This window comes from Molothrus aeneus, chromosome 5 (genome assembly GCF_037042795.1).
Source record: "Molothrus aeneus isolate 106 chromosome 5, BPBGC_Maene_1.0, whole genome shotgun sequence".
In the NCBI taxonomy this organism is placed as follows: Eukaryota; Metazoa; Chordata; class Aves; order Passeriformes; family Icteridae; genus Molothrus; species Molothrus aeneus.
In genome coordinates this window covers 14,018,886-14,041,935 of record NC_089650.1, presented here as the reverse complement: position 1 = coordinate 14,041,935, position 23,050 = coordinate 14,018,886, and the positions used below count along the sequence as shown (strand labels likewise).

General features: G+C 43.0%; 1 protein-coding gene across 1 annotated transcript in view; it reads right to left on the bottom strand.

Moving 5' to 3' along the window:
* Positions 1–17,182, bottom strand: part of KDM7A (lysine demethylase 7A) — a 61,442-nt gene extending 44,260 nt beyond the window's left edge. The window contains exon 1 of the mRNA XM_066549588.1: positions 17,067–17,182. Coding sequence (XP_066405685.1) covers positions 17,067–17,182 — 116 coding nt within the window. The remainder of the gene's footprint in view (positions 1–17,066) is intronic.
* Positions 17,183–23,050: the final 5,868 nt, after the last annotated feature.

Below are 23,050 nucleotides of genomic sequence, written 5' to 3'. Positions count from 1 at the left end.
TGTTTAGTATTGTCTAAGCATACAGCAAATCTTCATCCTTCCTATGCCAAATGAGATTTCTACTTACTCTTCCCAACCAGACTGATTGCATCAAGCTGCTTTAAAACAGTATTTACAATTAATTCTGTTCAGATTCTTTTAAAAACACTGCTTTACAGAAATGAAGGTCTGAAGGAACCTGAATCTTCTACTGTAGATTTTGGCAAAATAAGCTGCCTCAAGACAATCAAAAAATAACATTTAAGAAAACTACAGCAGACCTCAAAACTAAACAACTTGTCAGAGAGCAGAGAAAAAAAAGAGACATTTTAAAAGCAGCTGTGATAGCTGAAGGCCTTATTTCAGTGTGAAACTATTGAGAGAAAGAAAGATGATACCAGCAAGTGAATCATGACACAAAATTCATCTGAAAGTAAGAAAAAATATACATTGATCTGACATGAAGAAATTCTTTTCAGCACTTTAAAAGCAGTAATCTGTGTAACCCTACACATATGAAGCAAAGCACACTGCTCAGGAACTCAGCAAGATTCTCTACAGCAGTTCACACTCCTCTTTCTCCATTCATTTTCCCAGCATGGCCAGACTGACACACCAAACAGAAGAAGGAACAATAGTCCAATCTGACTTCAGGCACTGTGTCTTAGTGAAGTTGCAACTGCATGAAGCCTGTTGAAATAAATGAGAACTATCCTGTCCTTCCCACAACTGATGCAGGAAAAAGGATTAACATTGGATTTCAATTAATTCTAGGAACACTGGAGTCCAAATTTATCTGACCACAGCCAGTATGAATTTCAGTTCTGGTTATAATGCACAGCGTGTAAAAGCAGTATTAGGTACTATGGGCCCTAAACACACAGAAGAAAACACATATTAGTTATTAGGTTTAGAGAGAGAGGGCTTTGAAAGGGAGAAACAAAAAGAGAAAATAACTGCTTCTGTATACACTAATGACAAAGGTTTTCTAGACCATTAAAGATGTTCTTCAATGATATATTTTTATCTCCTCCTCAAGACTCCAAGTCAACAGTTCACCTCTTCCCCCCTAAGATAAAACAGAACCTAGTAAACTGCCCTGACACATAACTACATCTTATATTTAGGTAATTTGCCTTTTTTCAATTCCCAGACAGGGTTATTCTAGCTGTGCTTAATAAAAAAAAAAATCCTGAACTTACAATAAGCAAAAATTAGGTACTTTAAAATAATACTTTCAAATCAAACACTCTTGTCTGAATTCCATAAAACAAAAAACCAACCACACTACAAAATCTTCAACCATTTAAAGCAGCCTCCATATCCATCTTGAAACAGACATCTTAACTTCTGTGTGGCTGCATTACCAAGGAACAAACTACTACCCAAAACTGCTACCATTATTTCCCCAGTAGAAGCAAGGAAGAAATATCCTAAGCTCTACAGAGATAACAAAAGGGTGGAAAAGAGAAATTGGTATACAAGTTAATTAAATGTTGACTCACTCAGGAACAAAGCAACTATGGCAACTTTAACACAGCAAATTAAAGATGCTTATTACATGTCCCTGATTCTTAATTACATGCGTAAATATATATATATATATATATATATAAAATGGAATCACCATCTCTTAATGTCCAAAAAACATGTGGATGTGGTGCCTGGGGACATGGATTAGTGGGGAACATGACAGTGGTAGTTTAATGGTTAGACTCAAAATGATCTTACGAGGTCTTTTCTGACCTTACCAATTCAATGATATACAGTCTACACTCATTTGCCTGCCTCAGCTTTTAGATTCTTAGGTTTTTGTCCTAATCTTTCTCAGTTCCAACTTATGCACAGACTCCTGTCAATTCTCACTAGCCATCTCAAAGAAATACTGTATATTATACAGTTTTAAGATCTATTTGCACCCCAACCAAGTCTTATGACTTAATAAACAGGAATTCCATTTCCATTTCCAGTGGAGTTTCCTGTCAGGTAGAGCAAGGGCCTTCTATACACAGAAGAGACCTATCAGTTACTTGTCTCAAAGAGAGAGGGCATTGGAAGGGAAAGAAAAAAAAGACCGAAATTAACAGAATTATAAAAACACACCCTATGAAGAGAAACCAAGGTTCAATCCCAAATGACAAATTACATGACATAGCTTGCATGACTCTATGGCTTGCAGCTGCTGAACAGGGCAGGTTACCCACTCCCTTCCAAGCAAGCACTCCCACTCCCCTTCCCTGCAATGGCCCTGACACTTGCCTGGTTACAAGGCAACCTCGTTTTATTCACTCATCTCACAGAAACTAACCTAGCCAGTCTTTTGCCTGTTTATCAAGTCACAGTTGGGCAACTGTGAGAGGCAATCCATGAGAGAGGGAAGAGGACTGTAACCTGGAGAGAAGGGTATGGGAAGTAGGACTGCTCCTCCCAGCAGTGGAAGTCACTAGACCTGGCCAAGCCTACTATTGGGACTTCATTATTCACTAAGACTCAGAACTACTGTGGCCTGACAGATACACTGCCAATAAGATTGCAGAGAACATCCCTGCCTACACCTGAAAAGCCTCCTCAACTTTAACCATACACCTGCACAACACCAAGAGAGGCATTACTGAGTCCAAGAGACACATACACTGGCACTAGATGTCATATGTAACCGAGGTTTTTTTAGCACAGCATTATGATGGCCTTAGTCTGGCTTCTTTTAGCCATCCTTCTCTGATGAAGTGTCTAATCAGTTCCTTCAGACCAGGTATCTGTAGCTCCAGCAGTAGCTAAGGCAAGTACCCAGCAGGAATACAACATTATGCCACCACCAATATATTATTGCCTACAAACACTCTTTCCAGTAATGCACTGCAGTACAACAGGAACTATAAAACAAGTAATCCAAACAGTTTGGAAGCTACATTTCTAAACCACATCAAACACTGTTTTCTGTAAAGCAGGAGAGGATCAAAAGGACAAACCTTCAGCTAAATTCCCACCTTCTAGTTTGAGAGACACATAAGGACCACCACTATGAAGTGGGAAGATACCTGTGTTTTTTAGAGACTGATCAAACCAAAATCTCACTAATGGTTCTTGCATACCCTCAGCAGTTTCTAAATTCCATAATTACCTACATCAAAGTCTCACAAAAAACCCATTTATTATATCATTTTTATGTAACAAGTCTCTCTAATATTAGTTCAGCCACCTCTTTTAAGCAATCTGCACTCTAAGCATTTTTAATCCATTCGGGAATTTTTTGCCATGTCTTCAGCAGCTCCATCTCCTTCTCAACTGCTAGAAGTGTTGTATGTTCCTCATCTACAAAGAGCACGGACTGCAGACTCCCACAGAGAGAGTACAAGCTGGTTATTCCAGTTGTATAATAAAGATGAGTTGTTTAGAAAGATTGTGAAGCCTGACAAGTACTATCAGCACTGTTATTTTATGCAACACACAGTCTGCAAAGCTTATGACATCCTGAGTAACACTGTCAGTAGACGCCATCAGATCTGTCCTGTTCTCAAGTATCTCAAGTGATAAAAAAAGATTTGGAGGTGAACAAAAACAAACCCACAATGACTTCCTGGCCTGAGGGGATTGATTAGGACACTTATGATTGTTTTTACACTGTGCCACTTCAATTGAAAAACTATGTCAGGAATGATTTGAAAATAGGACTTTTTGCTAACAACATAGGAGGTACATTCTTCTGTCTCCCACATTCTAGCACCAGCAAACAGCATTATCACAACCTTAAAACTCCATTGCTGCAAACCCCTTACTCCTGAGTTACTGTGTGTCTGTTTGCTTCCTTTGCAGACTGCAGCTACAGGAGACTTGGCTTCAGCCTGCTTTACACACCTTTAAATTGGCTCCTTACACCAAAAACACTTTACCACCTAACTGGGTTAAAAAAATTTCTTAGCCAGATTGTTTTTAAAGACCTCCTGGAGCCCTCTACTAAGTAACTTAACACTCACAGTAGCATTCAGAGCCTCTACAGCTGTACCTGAAATAAAGCTTCCTGTGCCTTCAAAATTCAACTCATTAAATAGTCCTCCTTTAAGAAAAATAAAAAATGAAAAATAAAAATCAAGGACATTTTTCAACTCATCTTCTTCTCAACTGAGTAATTCTTCCTCCAGCCTGCAATATTTTTCAGACATTGCCAGGAACTTTCTAGCAAGCTTTTTATTAAGCTGAATAATTTCTGCATCTTCTAATCACAACACAAAAATTTACACGATGGCTCCTATAGCTTTGAAATACCTTACTTGTATAAGGCGAATAGATTTGCAGTTAATGGCAAATAGAGACAGATGCTTCACTTCTGAGGAAATCTGAGAGCAAACTGGCTCATCTCTAGCTCACCATGCTCGTTTCAAAAGCAGATGGAGAATCTGATTACATCAACTTCTATTTAAGCTATGATACAAGCAAACTGTTTCAGATACACAGATAATGAGTCTAAATATCAGATGTTACACTGGCTGGCTAGCAGAGCAGTAAGTAGAAAAAGCTCCTTCAATCAACTAGATAATGCCTGTAATTTAGAGATCTTTATTGGATTCTCAGCTGCTTATAGAGGTCCAGAGGGGCATGCTGGTCAAAACTGCACCCATGCAGTCCATAACACATCAAGAAGTTACTTTTACACATTATTCTAGCTACAGAAATCTAACTGTTCAATCCTCTTCAGATGGAATTAATGAAGCACAGTAATTTCCAGACCATGTGGAAACTTCAAATAGTGAAGAACAAAGCTAAAAAGAGTTTCAGGGTTGAGTTACATCAGCACTGAATTCTATCTGCATCCATTATTTTTATTCTGGATATAATTGGACATCCTGATTTTAATCTAAAATTCTTATGAGTTCAGATCCAGGTTACCAAAACCATTTTTGCTCTATCATATGCTATTTAGAGTAATCTGAAGTATTTGCAAAAGCACAAATCCACATGTTTTAATCTAAATTTGACACACACACATTTAGAGGTAACCTTGACTTCACAGTCTGTGCTACTCAGCTCCAGTGCTTTTACATGGGGAAAAAGATGATTTTATCCATATATCAGTGTATGTGTAGTGTGCATATATGTATCTCTTAAAATACCTTTTCTTCCTAGTCGGCAAAATTCCCATGACTCCAACAGGAATGTTCCAAGAAAAGCACAAGAAAAATATGAAATATGAAGCAGAGGGCCTATTGCAAAAGGTCCTCTGGAGACAAATACTGATTTACCATTCCAGTAAAAATTACAGGAGACTTTATGGTTCATTGACTGTAGAAAACACAAAATTAATTATTTGAATGAAAATTTCTGACCTTACCAGTATGTGTAAATATCAATGTGTGAAAATTGCCCTGATAGAAGGGGAAAGGTAACAGACAGGACAAATGCCAATGGCCACAGATGAAAGCACATGAAATCCATCTAAACAACAGGAAAAAAAAAAAAAAATTGCAAGAACACAGAAGAAATCATTCATCTATATATAGCTATTAAGGCAATATCCAGTTAAAGATGCTGGTCCCTAAAGCCTACTTAAAATCAGAAGAAAGCTAACCTCAGAAGTACCTACACTCAGCTAGCATCTCAACACTCACCCAAAAATTCCAGAAGCACTCCCTATTGTGCTCACCCTGTGCTCCCACCCAGCCTGTGCCATGCTCCCTGGGGTCTAAGCCAAACTGACGAAGTGCTGGGCACTAAAATGTTGTTATGAAGGGAGAAGTTACTTTGTTTTTCCAACCAAGATGTGCTTATTCAGGTTATTAGAGTTCAAACCCACACATCTCAGGGGAATGCTCACCTCCAGCTCACTTTTTATGTAAAGACACCCTTTATGTCCCCACTTAGGACCTCTTACTCTGCCAAGAATTTTGGGCCCTGAACAGAATGTAACCTGAGCCCAGCACAAGGGTCTGGTTAAAACCCTCAGACACTGACAAGATTATCTTAAGTTCTGGTCCCTGCTCCTGACATCAGTGAATAAAGAGATAAAGTGAGCATGAATTGCAGCACAATCTTTTCCAAGTCTTAAGACATACTAGTACTTTTTTTTAGTCTCCAGATTTAATAACACTGCCTACAGAAATATAGCAGTCTATCCCCTGGACTACAAATGCACCTGTTTTCCTTTTAAAACAGCCAGAACCGTCCATCTCTCTAAATATTTCAGGAACTGGCAAGGACTTGAAATTTGCCAATGACATGCTGCATACCTGCCAGGCTTTTTGGAGTGTAAGTAACACTTAATAGTTGTTGCTCCTCTGGCTTCAAAGCGATAATGATGTTTTGCTTTTCTTTACAACCTCCACTAACATAATGTGAAAGTGCCAAAGAGGTTCTTCTTCGATAATTAGCAAAAAATAGTAAATACTTTACAGAAGAATAATCTTTTACCAGAAGTGTTTCCTTGATAAAGATTTAGAGGTCAATGAGCTCTAAAGAGCCTTTAATGAGTTTGACATACTGCTGAATGTGAACTATTAAGCTATTTTCTTACAATTCAATTACAGAAGAAAAGTTTATTTATCAGTTTGTTTATGTTACATAGCACTAGCTATGAAACTAACTGAAACTAAAAATACTAAAAAATAAAATAAAATAAAATTCCCCAATCTTACAACGTAATTTGTAGTACATCAATTTAAATACACCCAGAGTCTTTAAAAAGACATCTTTTCTCCTTTAGCAATTCAAGACAGAGTTACATAAGACAACCTCAAACTATGTATTTATCTTCAGAAAATGCAGTAATTAAAACTGGACTAGCTGCAGCTGATTCAGGTTAGATTCCATTCAGAGAAAGATACTCAAAATTACATTTTAAGTTTGAATCTATGTAGATTATCACTCCTTATGTTCTGCATACCATAAAGTAGTTTCCATCCAATAAAAAAACATACATTTGTATCAGCAAGTTTCACCAAAGCCACTGGCTGCTTTAGAACCTGGATCTTCCTCATTTCACTTTAGAGTGACTGGTCACTGCAGCTCCACATATTGTTTTGATAAGTTTTCTTCACATTGTCCTTCTTTGTGCTGATCTCTCTCCATCCAGCTTTTCACCTACAAGACTCCTGTATGCAAGGCTGCTTACCCCCTTTGTAGATACCTCATGTGAACAGAAAAATCTTCTGATCTCAGTTCCAATTTTTCAGACACCTGAAAACCATAAGGTCCATTCAATTATTTTGTGTCTGGTACAGTTTTGAAAAGGAAGTATCTACTTTACTCCCATCCTCTTGGCACATAGTCAGTATGTTTCCAACAATGGTAATTCAGAGATTTACAGTTTTTCTTCTAAACACATGGCAAGCATATTAAAGGATAGAGCACATTTCCTAACAAAAACTTGTTCCAAAATATTGTGGTGCACAAGCTTCATAGAAAGCTGATGGATTTCTCATGGGCTCAGAGCTATGCATATGCTCACACTACAAAGATGCTCATCCACCTTCCTCAGATTGGCATAAGAAACAGAATTTTATTTTACTAGGTTAACCAACACATTTATATACAACATTTATCTGCAACTTCTTTCTCCAAATTCTCTATTAGAGGTACAAGAAAAAAAGAAAAAAAAAAAAGCCACCATCCAAAAAAATAGACTATTCAAAGAATTTAATAATGTGTCATGAAAATCGTGTCAGAGTTTACTATAGTTGCCCTGGAATGGACTGGAAAACTGCAAATAGAGGCTTTAGTGCTTCAAGCTGCTCTATGGTCCACTAGCAACTTGCTGGGAATTTTCCATGTAGCTTGCATTGAGAACTGCCATCACACACTGCAGGATGCATTCACTTCCCTTCTCAGCACAGGTGTACCAGGAGCAGTGAGGAATGCACTGCAGCTCACTCTTAATCACATGGTGTAAATGTACCCATGCCTGTTTCATGTAAGTTTAGTCCAGACAAACAAGATGTCTGCTCAACATCATTTCACTGATCATAATAAAAGGCTTTTTTTTTCCCCATGTTTTACCACTTGTTCATGACATTGGCTCATTTCCTTGTCCCAGTCCCTACATAGCATCACTATTTCAGACATCAAAGAAAAAAAGGAGAATTAGACACAGTGCAATCCTATGAAAAACAAAGATCCAGCCAACTAGACACAAGCATTCATATGCTGGGGGAACAAAAAAAGGCACAACAGCATTAAAATGCAATAAGCAAACAGGGTTGTAGAGGAATGGCAGATCTCTTCCCTAATGTAAGGAACTACCTGCAGGAAAAGACCACTTGTATGCAAAGCATCTTCATGGGAAGCAAGTAACAGCACCTGACATTGAGAGGCTGAACACTGGTACCAGTGATATTTTCCTTTCACTAATATACAAGATTTTGTTCCCTCTTACAGTGATAGATCTATTCAGTATCAGAACCAATCAGGAGTAAAGAGGTTTATTCTTCTCTAAAGTGAGAGTTTGTGTTTTTTTCATTAGACAATAACTTTATTTCCACAGTCAAATAAGGACCAGGAAATAGAATGCTCAGTATATTCTCACTGGCGATGCTAGTTGAGCCATCAATTCCAAAAACTGAAGGGAAATTAGAATCTGCTCTGACTGGTAAAATATAAAAGTCAGGAGGTAACATTTGCAGGAGGTCTTCAGAGGTGCACCTTTGCTTCAGCAATTTCTGATCTACTCAAATGATGCTCTAACCCTAGTTCAATACCTAAATCCTTCAGTTTCATGATGCTTCAAGCACAAGCTAGCTGACCATGCTGAAGTGGAAGGTACAGCCAAGGCATCTGCTTCCACTCAGTTCTAAAGTGCTAAATAAGCACTTCTCAGCAAGGACATCAGGCCAATCACTCGATACTACAGCTGTTCCATCCATTCTCAGTGAGAGTAAGAACAGCATCCTGAACTACTCCTGTGATACTCGTTCCATCAGGGCAGCACACTTTAATGCAGTGTTAGGAGATGCAAAGGGATTCCCCAGGATGTCCTAGTTGTTCACACAGGAGAGCACAGCATCAGAGGCAGTAAGTTGCTGCTCACCTGTGCCTCACACTGATGTGTCCTCTGGGCAGACAAATACTGCAGTTAGAAGGTAGCTCGAGATAGAAGAGACTACACATGCACACCAGTTTTCTTGACATGATTTTGGTCCTCTGTTACATAAGTAATAGAAGCACAGAGAAATACCTAGGACACAGTGGGCTTGAGGCTGTGATATGTCAACACTGCACACTTCTATGGAATAAGGGATAACACTATGCTGAGGGGCCAGACTGTTAATATTTTCCTGAGCACAGTGCCCCGCTGGCACAGCTACCTTGCTTTTGTACCACACTGCTCTGTACAGCACTCCACACCTCAGAAATGTGCCCAGCAGCACCCTGAAAGCCCTGTGCTGACTTGCAACACCTCATTTCTCCTCTTCTGCTTGCTCTTAACACCAAGTTTTGCAAGTCAACAGCATGATGTAATCCTTTAATGAAAAGATCCAAATATTCTCGTTATTGAAACAAAACTAAAATCTGTATGTTGAGCAAGACAACCAGAGGTCTTACAAGTACTGCTGGGTAATAAGATACAGCAATTTCTTTGGCTGCTCTTCATTTATCTCATCTGGACTTCATTTATTGGCAAACATCACTATCCCAAAAGAAAAATGTCACTCTCTTTAGAAAATACTGCCTGATAAGTGGCAAGAATGACAGAACAGAGAAATCACATACCTTCAATAGCAAAGACTCCATTTCTCAGAGAGTCACCCTTCCTTGCACTCATTTTCATGAAGAGAGCTTTAAGAGCCTTTAAGTGAATAAAGTATTCATGTAAACAGAACAAACACAATTAAATTTAAGAAATTAATTTCCCAGCCTAGCTACAATGTCAGCCGACAGTTTCAGGTGAAAATAAATAGACTTCAGACCACACTATATTAAAAATCTAGAACAATCATACTTATTCCAATTGGCTTTTAAGACAGAATAATGTGGGAGGATTTAAAAAAAAAAAAAGCTTTCTTGCTTTTGAGGCGAACATCAGCATTTATGCCTGCCTGAGCAACAATGAACTCAGTATTTTCAAAAAGAAACACCAGTTTTGAAGTCTACTTTAGTTAATGTTGAAGTAATGGAGAAAACAGTATTAAATATTAATTCCATTCAAAAGCAGAATTGACCTGAAGAGGGTTACCAGCCACATAAATCCATATTACCACCACACAGCAGACATCTCAAGACTATTCATACTCCATAGATTGTTAGTTCTGTGTATTCATGAGCTAATGTTGTAAACATTAGAAAGGACTGACAAAATGAAAAATAGCTTAGCTTTTTAAAAGCTATATATTTCACTAAAATACCTCTCATATGTTGATAATAAAGCAAGAACAATGCTATTAATTGAATTTTCATACTTGAGCAATGAGACAAACGTAAAATTTGAGCATGTTTATGGTTCTAAGTATGTGCATTGCACCTATGGATATCTTCACTGATTACTCAGAGCTGTTTTGAGACAATGGTATTCTATTTTACATGTGATGTAAGGAAAGTACAAATAGTTACATGAAGAGTATTAGTTCATCTTCAATTTGTGCAAACTCAAAAAAAAAAAGCTAGAAACCACAAATGAAGAATAAAAACAAAGTTAATGTGATTTTGCCCACTGGCAGTTAACAGAGTGATACTCCACTGTAAGGCTTAAGCCATTTTACTGCAAATGTGCTGCTCTAAGAGAACACATCATTATCAACAGATGAAGATAAGTTTAGAATAAAAAGAATATATTTCACATTCTGCACTGTAGCACCTAGTAGGTATATACAGAAATTAGGTGCACCAAGCAGCAGTCCACAACCAGACTCCTCTCACATCTCTAGTTCTTAGATACACAAGTCACAAAGCTGAGCCTTCTGAAAACATCTGAATTCCTCAAATCATTTATGTATTAAACATAAAGGGAAAGGAAGATACTGAAGTGCTTCATGAGCATCAACAAATAACATTTCGGAATATAAAATCCTCATAAATTAACTAGCTAATAAAAAATTCACCGTTAAATTACACATATACTTAGAGTGCCTTCATTTGCACAGTCAAGGCCAAAACAAAACAATTACACCAAAAATATAGGTGAACTATAATATTACAGAAAATTAGAGGTAGTGTTTAAATAACTAAATCTGATTCTCTTTTAACTAACACTGAAAAGGTAACAATTTGTGCTTTAGAAATTAGAACTATTACCATTAAATAACTGTTTAGAAACTCACTAGAATCTTGTTGGACTAATTTAAAAAGCTGAATTGTGTACCATTCAGTTCTCTTACAGATCTCTACTGGACAATGCTTTTTTCTTGTCCTAGTTACTTTATCAGAAGGCATAAGCTAAACCATCAACTGTTTTATTCCAGAACAAATAAAAAAAATTACAAAATTACAGATCTCAAGGAAAGGACTGTTAACTTTCAAAGTACACCTACTTCCAATAAAGCCAGTTCTTCAAGAAAACCATAAAGAGAAAAACTTGCACACAGTTCTACATGTTATTACACAGTTTCAAAAACTGAAGCCATTTGAATACTTGCAACTCTTCAGTGCTTATTACAGTAGAACACATCTAACTTTAATATATATTAATAAGTCTTCCCACTTCACAGATGGGAACCAAGAGAAAAAAAATGGTTTGTCCAAATGAAGAATATAAAAGGATTGGAAACAGACATCCAGTTACACAAGTGCTTGTCTGGCATTCTCATTATAACAAGCCTCTTTTCAGTTTAACCAAAACTGTTTCAGCTTTTGTATTGTTAGAAGAGCTTGAAGTCACTTCAAGTTACTTAATTCTTTGGCAGAGGGCACCACAGCTCATTGGACTGAAGTTGAGACTTCCATCTTACTTCTGAGGAAACATGGCTATGCCAAGGAAAAGTAAAATTAAACACATCAGCTTTCCCTTGAGGTCTAAAACACTTCCCTAAGATCCACCAAATTGCCACATGAAGGATTTAAGGCTTATACATCACAAGAGCCAGAAAGTCAGCTTGAAAGTTCTCTGGTGCCAGACCAGAGCTCTGTTGACCAGACAAGGACTTGTTGATTCAGTTCAGGTCCCTGAATGTTTCTAACTACAAGGCCTTAATTTTCTGCAAAGAGGTCTGCACCAGAAAATGTTTGTAAGCAGTCTCTTTGCAAGCTCCACATTCTCTGACATGAGCATCACCACGCCTTGTCCTCCAGCTCCACGACAGACACCAGAGTTTCACCTGCCCTGGCAAACAGAAGATGTTCTGGGGTTGTGCTCCTGCAGCTGCACCCTTGGACGTCACTGGATGAGCAACTGGGCCCAGGCAGAATCACACATGGTGACTTGAGACACAAAAACAAGGCTCTACAAAACTGGGTGAGCTATCAATCCCAAAGTGGGCAGTGAGGAAAAATAATGACCAACTCTTCTGTCTTTTCCCACCAGTATCATCTCCAACAATATATTCCTTCAGGTGTTTTGCAACACTCTGGGACTCATCCTAGCCTTGGACAAGCCCACTCAACTCAGTAACCCAACAAAAAGCTAACCCAGCAAGAGAATGGGCTCTGTCAGTTTTCTGAGCAGAGTTGATTTACCAATCAGGCAAGCACTGAACCAGCAAAGAGGAATTATAGTAGCACGCAGCCAGGAGCAGGACAGCCTCTTTCAGCAGCAAAGAGTTGGCAAAGCCCATCGTGCAGAACCTCATGTATAAAGCTCCAAAACAAAGAACCAATTCAGGAAAAGTAGTCACTATAGCACATGCATTTCCTTCTTTTCTTAAGGAGAAAGCCTGCCTTCAGAGTACAAATCGGTGCGTTCGGACAGACCTGTACCATGGAACCTAACAGCTGTAAAGAGGGAAAACTGGATTTTACATCAAGATCATATTAAGGTGTGGATGAGATGTTTTGTGTTTCTTCACAGACTAAACAAAGGCACATTCAAACCCAGACGATATCAGAAAGAATATGTTCTATGTGAACTTCACTCAGATGTGACTTTGGCATGGAATTTTTCCTCCATGTGAGGAAAAAAGGCCTCAAGGCATCTGCAGTTTAAATTATAATCTTCAAACACTACACGAATCCCCTTTCTTTTCAAATTATGTTGTTAAATGTTTTCTAATCGTGACAAAGCTGTAAAAAACATCAAACACCTAATGGCAAAATACCACCAATGAACTGCTGTAGGAAAGGGCAAAGTTAATTCTTTCTAGACTATACAAAACACAAAATTAATCCTGAGAGCAAGAGCTATCAATTTAAAAACAATTCCATATAAATTTAATCAATTTGACTTTGCTTTGCAACAGAAGCATGTTCTTATGTACAATACATACAGATTAGTGCTGTACTTCCCTGACTGCCCTCTAAGCTGCTCAAATTAAATATTTATTTCTGTAAACATAAAAAATTTTCTCCTTGAGGGCAAGACACCAAAGTTGACACCACTAAGAAATTTTCAGGTAAACTGCTAATTTTGAACAACAACAAAAAAATGCTTTCCCTTTCTTATACCCCATTGCTCTAACTTTGAAGAGTAAAACATTTCCTTTGTTTAATTTAAAAAAAAAAAAAACAAACACCATTAGAAAGGTTGCAGGCATTTCAAAAGGCAGAGATCTGTAATTGAGATGTACACATTTGATAATTTCTTAACCTATTCATGATTGAGCCATGTTAGAAGTTCACTGTATGTTTATTGAGAAACAAAACATCCCCAGAAAAGGGAAACACATAAGACTTCATAGGACACCTGCATTTTTAACTCTCAGTTTACTTGACTGACTTCTCCACACTTTACAACTAGTACAGTACCAGTAGAGCTTTACAAAGCCAACCTCCTCAAAAAGCCAATTCTACAGTACTTTACTTCTGAAATATCACAGACAACCTTACGCTGTGCAGACAAAAACTGAATTATATGTTTAAACTGCAGTTTGTTCTGACCTGAGATCTAGTCTACAGGAGTAAGTCACATCTATGCAAGGCATATAAATGTAGTTGAGTACATGTATCATGGACAGAAAAAAGCACAAAAATTTCAACAGGATTTGTGCAAACTTCACAAATATATTTCAAGAACAGAGCTGACTGCAAGAGCAGTTTAAAAAAAGATATGTAACTTTGGCACAGAATATATCACAGCAAAAAAACACAAACAAGATGACAGCATGTTGTTAACCTAATAACTGAGGCAAAGCATCAAAAAACGAAGGAAGGCAGAGACAGCACAAGAAGTATCACAGAATGATACATATCATTTGAAGATGAAACCAAGAAATTAAAGAGGTTTCAAGAGATACGGAACAGATCCAAGAAAAGCTGAACACACAGAGCAGCAAAAAGGACTTCTTATGCTTCATTCTAGCTGCAGTATATTCTAGACAAGTCAGAAAGCAGGAATCAGCTTAATGTGACATTTTCATTTAAAGCAGATAAAATGATGGGGAAAACACAAAGATTGTCTAAAATATAAATGGATTTGCACGTCTGAAAGCTTTGACAGTTTGTCACATCTAAAGCTCTGTAGTCTCTGCACTCTCACAAGCCATTCAGGAAGGCGACGAAGCCTCAAACAGCGCTCAGGCACCCGTGTTACGCTCTTTTGTTCACAAGGGGTAATTACACCAGACTGTGGCTGGATGTTAGGCCCACTCGGAGAGTAACTGAAACCCACAAAGCAGGTTCACAGCCTTGCCCGGCGTAACAAAACATCTGCTTTAGCACGTCCAATATGTATTTGCCAAAAGCAATAAAACGTGTATTTCACAATACTAATATATTGATAATAGCAAACCAAAGTACAAATCATGTGAAGACAGAGAGTGCAAGAAGAACACACAGGGAAAAAAAAAATCACATAAAAATTTGAAGGGACTAAGTAACAATCTGCCAGAACAGACTTTGTACAGCCTCCACTGTACTCTTCAGGCATTCTCTTGACTATACACAGGAAGGCAGCAAAGAGTCCATAATCCAATAACATGCGCTAGGCATCATGCTAGCACACCACAGCCTGGGTTTATATGTTTCTTAAGACAGAACACACATCAGTCCCATTCCACAGGCCGGGAGAAAAAATTTAAAAAGAAATAAAATCAAGAATACATGAAACTAAGAAGTTCACCAAAAACTTCAAGATCTGAGAGTGTGTGTTTTCTTACACAAGCTATGTAACTGTCTTCATACACTCTTACAGCAAGGGCAAAGACACTCCCAGAGCAGAGCACAGCTGGCAGGAGGAAAGGAATCTCCCAAAAACCTGTCCCTTAGTCATGAGACTGGGTGAGCATGCAACCAAATCCCAAAGCAGCATGGCTGTTGCCAGCTCTTGCTGGCCTGCTTGCTTATTTTCCACTCTTAGGATTTCAGACTACCAAGGCAGTTCAGTGCTAACAGGCTTCTTCTTTTTCTTCTGGCATTACATGACAGAGCTCCATCACAGGTGCCTGTGGGGAGCTTTTTGCACATCAAGATCCAAGAAAGCTACCAAGTGGTCTGTCCCACCTTTAGATCACGCAATGCTTTCCTCCCCATAACGATTTCAGAAATTTAGTTCACCCATACTCCAGCAATACTGATGCACAAGGCTGGCACTTAAGGCCTGCATGGAACCTGAGCAATTGTCAGGACATTCTGAAAGAGCAACTACACAAATGCAGAAGACTTGGAAGAGAAAGAACCTGTAACAAGCACTTCAGGCAATGCCTGCACCTTCATTGCAGACAGTGACCGAGTTCTGACAAACTTCTATTAAGCTGCTGTGTGTCTCTCCCTAAACAACAGTACTGGCAAAAGTAGTAGCAGTCTAGTTAAAAATATTAATGAGAGGTTGTTTTTAAGGTACAACAATCCTGCTTTGCCAGTTTCTAGTTTACAAAGCCCTTTTCACACTTTCTATTATACTGCGGTTCGAGCCGGGAGAAGCCCGTGTACAAAGAACAAATCAAATAAGTAAACATCTGAAACGCTGCGAGCCTTCCTTTCCTCCTCAAACGTGGCAACAAAACACCCGTGTGTAACAATTACTGTTAAGTAACACCTAAATACGCAACCTACTTTCGGTCGGCGTTTGTCTTTTGCCGACTGAGGGGCAGAAACAGGAAAATAAATGAAGGAAAAACAAACCCAAACAACTACAACCCCGCGCACGGCCCCCGCTGGGGCGCTGCGAGCGCCGGGCCCGGGGGCAGGCTCGGGGGGCGGCGCTGCGGGCCCTGGCCGGCAGGGGGCGCGGCGCGGGCAGCCGCCGCTGTTGTTGTTGCCGCTCGGGGTATTTAAACGCCGGGCTGTCAATCACGGGCGCCGCGCGCTCCCCGGCGCTCCCCGCACGGCGGGGGCGGCACCGAGCGGCCCCGCAGCCCCGGCCCGGCCGAGCCACCGCCGCCACCGGCCCCCAACTTGCTCCTTTGTTTAACTGCCCGTGAATCCCCTCCGCCGCCGCCGCTTTCTCCCGCTCGCAGCGGCTGCCGACGGGCCTTTTATTATTCACACGCTCGGCTCGCAAAACACACGCGCGGCGGCGGCGGCCGCTCGGGACCGGGCTGGAAACGTCAAAGCGGCGAGAGGCGCGGGGCGACCCTCTTTCTCCTCCTCCGCCGCCCCCCGGACAAAACGCACGGGCAGCCCGGAGCTCGCACCCGGTCGGGGACAACCCCGGTGTCCGCACTTCTCCGCCGGGAGACCGCCCTGTCCCGGGAGAGACCCCCCGAGGGCGCGGGGGGGACACGCGACGCCTCCGCAGAGTCGGCACAACTTCGGGGTGGCCCCGGCCCCGCCAGCCCCGCATCTGTTGCTCTTTCGTAACCAGCCCCCCCCCCCCCCCCGCCTGGCCCGGCCCGTCCGCCCCCTCACAGCCTCGGACCCATGTGCCCGGGGACGGCCGCCGGCGCCGGCACTGTCCCCGCGGCGAAGGGGGGGGGGAGCCGGACCGGGTGAGCGCCCGCCGCTCCCCCCGTGCTGCCGCCGCGCAGCCATTGTCCCCCCCGGCGGGAGGGGGGAAGGCGACTGCCACCGCCTGTGCCCGGTGCCGCCCGGCGGCTGCCCCGCCGCGCCGCCCGGCCCCGGCGCGGCTCCGGGCGCCTTACCTGCCGTGGAACCAGTCCTTGCAGATGTCGCACTCGATCATGAAGCGGCTCACGTCGTAGGGTTCGCGGCACACGCAGTACACGGGGGTCGCGGCAGCGGCCGTCGCTCCGGCCATCTTTAAAGAACTCCCTGACTGAGCCGCCCGCCCCGCTCCGCTCCTCCCCGTCCCGTCCCGTTCCCCCCCCGCCCCGCTCCCTCCGCCGCGGCCGCGGCGGCGCCGCCAATAACAACAGCGCGCGTGCCGGCCCCGCACGCCGCGCGCGCCCCCCGCCGCCGGCTGGCACGCGCACGGGGCGGGCGGCACGGGAGCGAGCGGACAACAGCGCGCGGGGGCGCGCGCACGTGCGTCACCCGGCCCCCGTGGAGGCGGGAGGAGGAGGAGGACGGGGACGGCGATGGGAGGGGGGTGGGGGGGAAGCACCGCCCCGGCCGCCCCGCCCGGCGACCGTCCCCGCCGCGCCTGCGCCCCGCCGAAAGGCCCGCGCCCCGCCCCGCGCCGCCCGAAGCGGCGGGGACTGAGCGTGCGCGGGCGGCCCGGGAGGGGAAAGGGCGATTTTCCCCGTGGAGCTCGCGGGGCGGGGCGGGACGCGCACGTGCCGCCCCTCCCGGGAGGCGGGCCGCGGGGAGGCACGCGCTGGGACCCGCCCCCCCCCTTGCGGTGTCACGCGGAGAGGGGCGGGGCGGGGCGGGGGTGCCGCGAGGACACGGGGGAGGCGGGCGCGGGACGCGGCGCGCGCCGCCGCCCCCCCCTTCGTTCCCCCGTTATGTAACGAGAGCGGCGGCCGGGGCGGACTGCTCTGCCCTGCTCTGCCCTGCCCGGTGCTGCCCCGGCCCGTCCGGACGCCCCCCGATGAGCCGGTGCTTCCACGCTGCCCAGCCGGGGGTGGCAGTGGTTTATTTCTTGTCAAGCTCGCTGCCTACGTGCGCATCATGTGCTGTTCCGTTCCATGCCGTCACCCTTTCTTTCAGGACACAAAAGTAACACTGATGCTTTCATTATGTGTCATCGAGAACAAAAAAGTAGATTTTAAAACAGTTGTTTTTTTTTTTCCTGCAGCCTTTCAAGGACCTATGGAGATTATACTGTATGAGGGAATGGAGAGCCATGTCCTCCACACTGAATGTAACAATTTAAAAGCGAAACAATAAATATGTCCAAGTGCATGTTATAGTGATCATAACTGTAATAGACACTGCCTACAGCATTATAATTTTACAACCCATGGCCTTAACCACTAGTAGCCACAAAAAAGCAAACGCTGTAGGTTTGTTTGGCAGAGGGAAGCTCAGAAGTAAATGTTTCCTTTCCAGACTGTTATTGTGAAGCTTGCTAATGTTAACATTTATATAAGACAAGCAACACGAGATGATGATTTGGCAGCAAAATGGACAGCAAAGAAATGTAAAACAAATAAATCCAGCACGCAGGCTCTGTGACTGCATGGAGAATGACACAGAGAAATAAAGGAAGTGTAGAGGATATCTTCAAGAAATACCAGATTCTGGAACAAAACCCTGATCTATTTAGAAAGTGCACAAGGTTCTGACCTGCAGGATGTTGTTTGTGGATGTTTGAATACTCTTTAGCTTTCCAACACACCTCGGTATTTCAGCAACTCAAAATGGGGCCATAGACCCTCAGTCTTCTAAAAAGCTGAAGTAAAATTTATTAGGGGCAAGAAACACCAGTAAGGCAAAAAATGATGATTTCAGAGTTTCAGGAAATAATACATACCAAGAGGCTCTGTCATTAAAAATATTGTTTCCCTTTATTAATCTGATTCAAAGACACATGCAGGAAGTTGCTTTCTAATGGTAGGGCCAGCAAACTCTTGCAGAATCAATTACAGATAAGGTAACGACTACCAAGAGAACTGTTCCAGTTAGAGTGGTTTCTCTGTGTTTGTGCAACAAAGTGTTGGTGTGTGTAGCCACCCTGGAGCCTGAAAATGGACAGCTCCTTGCTCCTTAGTTGGGTGTTTCTTACATTGTCACGGGGTCAGTCTTATCTGGAAGCTGCAGTTACCAGCTGGAGTCATGTCTTTATCCAAATTGGCCATAAAAATGCAGACGTGTTGTGTGTCGGGAAGTGTCTGCAAAGGACAAACCTGCTGAGCCCCCCCTTGGTAAGGCAGGTGGGAATGGGGTGGGTATTCCTGGGGGAGATGGGCTGGGGCTGCACTGCCAGGGGAGGAGACCTGGCCGGGCTCAGGGCGAGTCCAGCGCTACCGAGCTGGATGAGGAAGTTTTCACTTGACACAGAAGAAAGCAACCCATCAGTGAGAGTGCGAAGAATGAGGAAGCAGGCTGGACTCAGCATCTTGTGGGGATCTGCCCTTCACTGGCACTGATTATGGGGGAAAAAAAAAAAAAGTTTGTTTGTTTGTTTTTTGAAAAAGAGAAGTTGTGCTCTTAAGCATGCAAAGTACCACTCGCGGTTTAATAAGCACTTTGCCTACTGCCACAAGCAATGTCGTTTTGTCACTGTGATTTATTTCAGAACAAGGTGTGTTAGTGATTCAGTCTGCTGCACCTTAATCAGGTGGGGAATGCCAACTTCATCTGCTGCAAAAAAAGTGGCATAAATCAGCTCCATCTCCCTCTATCTGACCTGCTGTCAGCTTTTCTCTTTCCAAGCTGTCTTTCACAAACAGTAGACTATGCTTGAATGTAACATAGCAAAAGTTCAGGAAAGCTGAGGACCACACACCATAACAATTACAAACCCCCTTTTAATAAGTATTCTTTCCAGAAACTTGGAGAACTTTTCTATGACAATCTTACTAAACACAGTTGAGAAACAAAAAATGCAATACCTACCTTCAATGTAAAAAATTAAATGAAGCAAGTTTAAAGGCCAGTAGCAAAAAAAACTTCAGAAGCAAGCTCAATATTCACAGCTACAGAACGATACCTGAAGATGCCTGAGGCCATAGCAGTCTCCATTCTTGTCTCCCAACCAGCAAGACACACCAATGTGAAATACAGTGTGCAGACCACCTTCTAGTAGGCGGCATAGGGTTCATATGATGGGCCTCTGCCTGAGCTCTGACTGCCAGAAACAGGCAAGGCAGCAATGACAGAGAGCTGGGGAGAGCTGAACAGCCAGCTCTAGGGCAGCTGGTAGCTCTGGAAATCCAAAGGCTGGAGGAAAAAGGCTACAGACAGTGATGAAGAACCAGTGGAAGGGCAATGAGAATTAAGAAGGTGGGAACAATGAAGCTTGTTTTAGGAAAGGAGAGTGATCAGTGCCACAGACCATGACTGCCTGCTCACTCACTGATGTACAGATACTGTCACACTGCCCCATGCCCTGTCTTGTACCCAGCCTACCATCCCCTCAGCAGCTGAGCAAGACAGTTAGTTCTTCAAGCCATGCCCAAATGTAATCTTTCCACCCTAAAATCCACCAAAACACGCTCTGCCTCATCAAGTCCAAGCTCTGAAAAACACAACTTACAGCTTGTACACCAAGCAAGTCCCAGTGACTGCCTCCATCTCCGTGCCTGAATTCCAGCAAGAACGTTAGAAACAGTCATGTATGGGGCTGGGGCTGGGGCTGTCAGGGGTGACCAGCTCTGGCACTCAGAGTACAGGACTATGAGTAAGGAGCATTGGATCTTCATCAGACACTGAAGTCAGGGTTAGAGACTGGGGCACCAAGGACTAAAGAGCACCACTCTGCTTGGTCTTCAGGGAAAGCCTGAGTGCTGGTGCTCAGTAAGGCACAATGCTTCTGTTTGTGATTCAAGGAATGCTGGCTGATAGTTTATCCTTAAGGCTGGAATCAGGCTGTAGGGTAAAAAGGGCTTTAAGTGTAGGATTCTTCCTGAATAATGTGAGGATTGTGCAGAAATTATAAGGCCTGCTACCTGATGTTTCTTATCATTATGAGATAAGCCTGCAAAGGCACTTGAGTCAACCACATCAAATGGCTTCCAGTGAGATCTGTAGGGGTGATGGGCATGCTCAGGCTTAAGTTTGGGGTGAAAAATTGCCCTGGGTGGAACAGTGGAAGGTAGAGAAAATGCCAGGAATAGGAAGAAAATCTTAGGACCGAGGGACTAGAATGATAGGAAGATGATACAGTTGCCTAGTAGTGTAATGCATGCTTGTGAATAAATGGGTCAGGTACAGCTCACTGTTGTATGGGCCAGTATGCAGTCAGGATTGTAGTGGGGTTTGGGTCATGGTGCCAAGTACAGGTCACATTAGGCCATTGCTAGGGACTGAGTGTGGGAATTCTATGGTTGAAATTAACAAATAAGCAGAGCGGATGGAATTCATTTCACTCTGCACGCTCTACAGAATGAATCTACAGGCACGTCATCTTCACGGACAACCTTTGCTGTGCCACATCCTTCATCCACTAGTGTGTTATCCTCTAGCCATTCACAGACCCTCAGCAAGGTCCACAGGGCTGAGGGCTGCTATCAGCAGGGAAAAGTGGTTTATTGGTAGCTCTAGAATGCTGACTTGTGACACAGATGAGGGTCTTAGTGAGAAACCTCCTCTTATCAGAGACATAATCACCAGCACACTGCACATTAGTAGGGAAGAGGGTATGGGAGAAGAGGGCACTGATTGTTGCACAATAAAAGCATCCAAAGCCTATGCCTGGCTTTGTGTATCTCCCAGAGTACATGCCATACACTGTACATGGCATAAAGGGAGGAAAAAGTAGGAGAGCAGGGCAGGGAGGTTGCCAGAAGGGAGAAAAGGGAGTTTTCTGGTACTTCTGGCTGAACCACATACAGGTACCCACAAATATGCCTACTTGTCTCTTGGCAGGAGGGGAGAACTCACAACCATCAGTCACAGGATGGTGGCTGTCACCCAGCAGGACATGGACAGCCAAATAAATACCGGAGATGATATCCAGCAGACAAAGAGATGGCCCAGCAGCAAGTCAGGCTAGGGAGAATCAGAAAGAAAAGCAGACATTGATAGCCATGAAAAAAATCAGATAAACTGTTGGGAAAACATGGGGGTAGAGGGACTTTCCCCATGTTTGGTCATTTCTTCAGTGTATTTATGTACATTTTGGCAAAACACTCATTTTTAAAATCACTTATTTTCACATCAATAGGCTTAAGGCTGCTGAAAAACAAAGCTCTGGGCTGAAAACCTGTTCCAGTTCTCCGTAGGAAACTGTCTGAAATATACCCAGAATTGGCAGTGTGATCTTTGCATCGGCAGAGAAAATACTGAGTCATGTTGTCAGCCCACACACATTTAACAAAAATAAAAGCAGACCAACGATTCAAAATTCTCCCACTCATCATTTAAAGAAAACAGAAGTCATTCAGTCATGCCTCATGCTTCAGAGACCTTTAGAAAACACCCAGTGCAGGGAACATTCACCCACGCCGTGCCCACGCAGCATTTCAAACCCACGATGTCATTTGCAACTTGTTCACTCCCAGGTCTGGGCACTGTTTGCTTCAGCATCCTCACAGGAAGTCACCGAGACTTAAAAGGTTTCTGTTGAAAATGTGACACAATAGCTGGAGCCTCAGCCCTCCTGTGAGCAACGCTGAAATGATGCAACACAGCATGCCTGGCTCGAGTCCCTGGAGGAGGCAGGAAAGTGCTGTGCACTTCACGGCAACACAAACTTAAGCTGCAGTTTGAATAAGAGGCTACTGTGCTCTTCCTTCAGGGGTTAATCTTGTACTGAAGCATTGGCACTCCTGTGCTGAGCTCCCCAGTCATTCATTCAAAAGGGAGGTTCTTGCACAAACATCAAGACTAGGGGAATTACCTAGGAAGTCCTCCTCCTTTTAACTCTTCCCACAAAGTCCTCTGGCAAGGAAAAGCTGGTTTCTGCATTTCACCAAGCTGCTGGCAACATCTCTTCCTCCTTCAGTTCTAAAAGCTGCTTGAAGTATTAGCAGCTGAACCTGGGTGAGTGGCAGCCAGCCCAGCTCATGACGGAGGGGGAGACGTCACCACACAGAGCACACATAGATGGAGTTACACA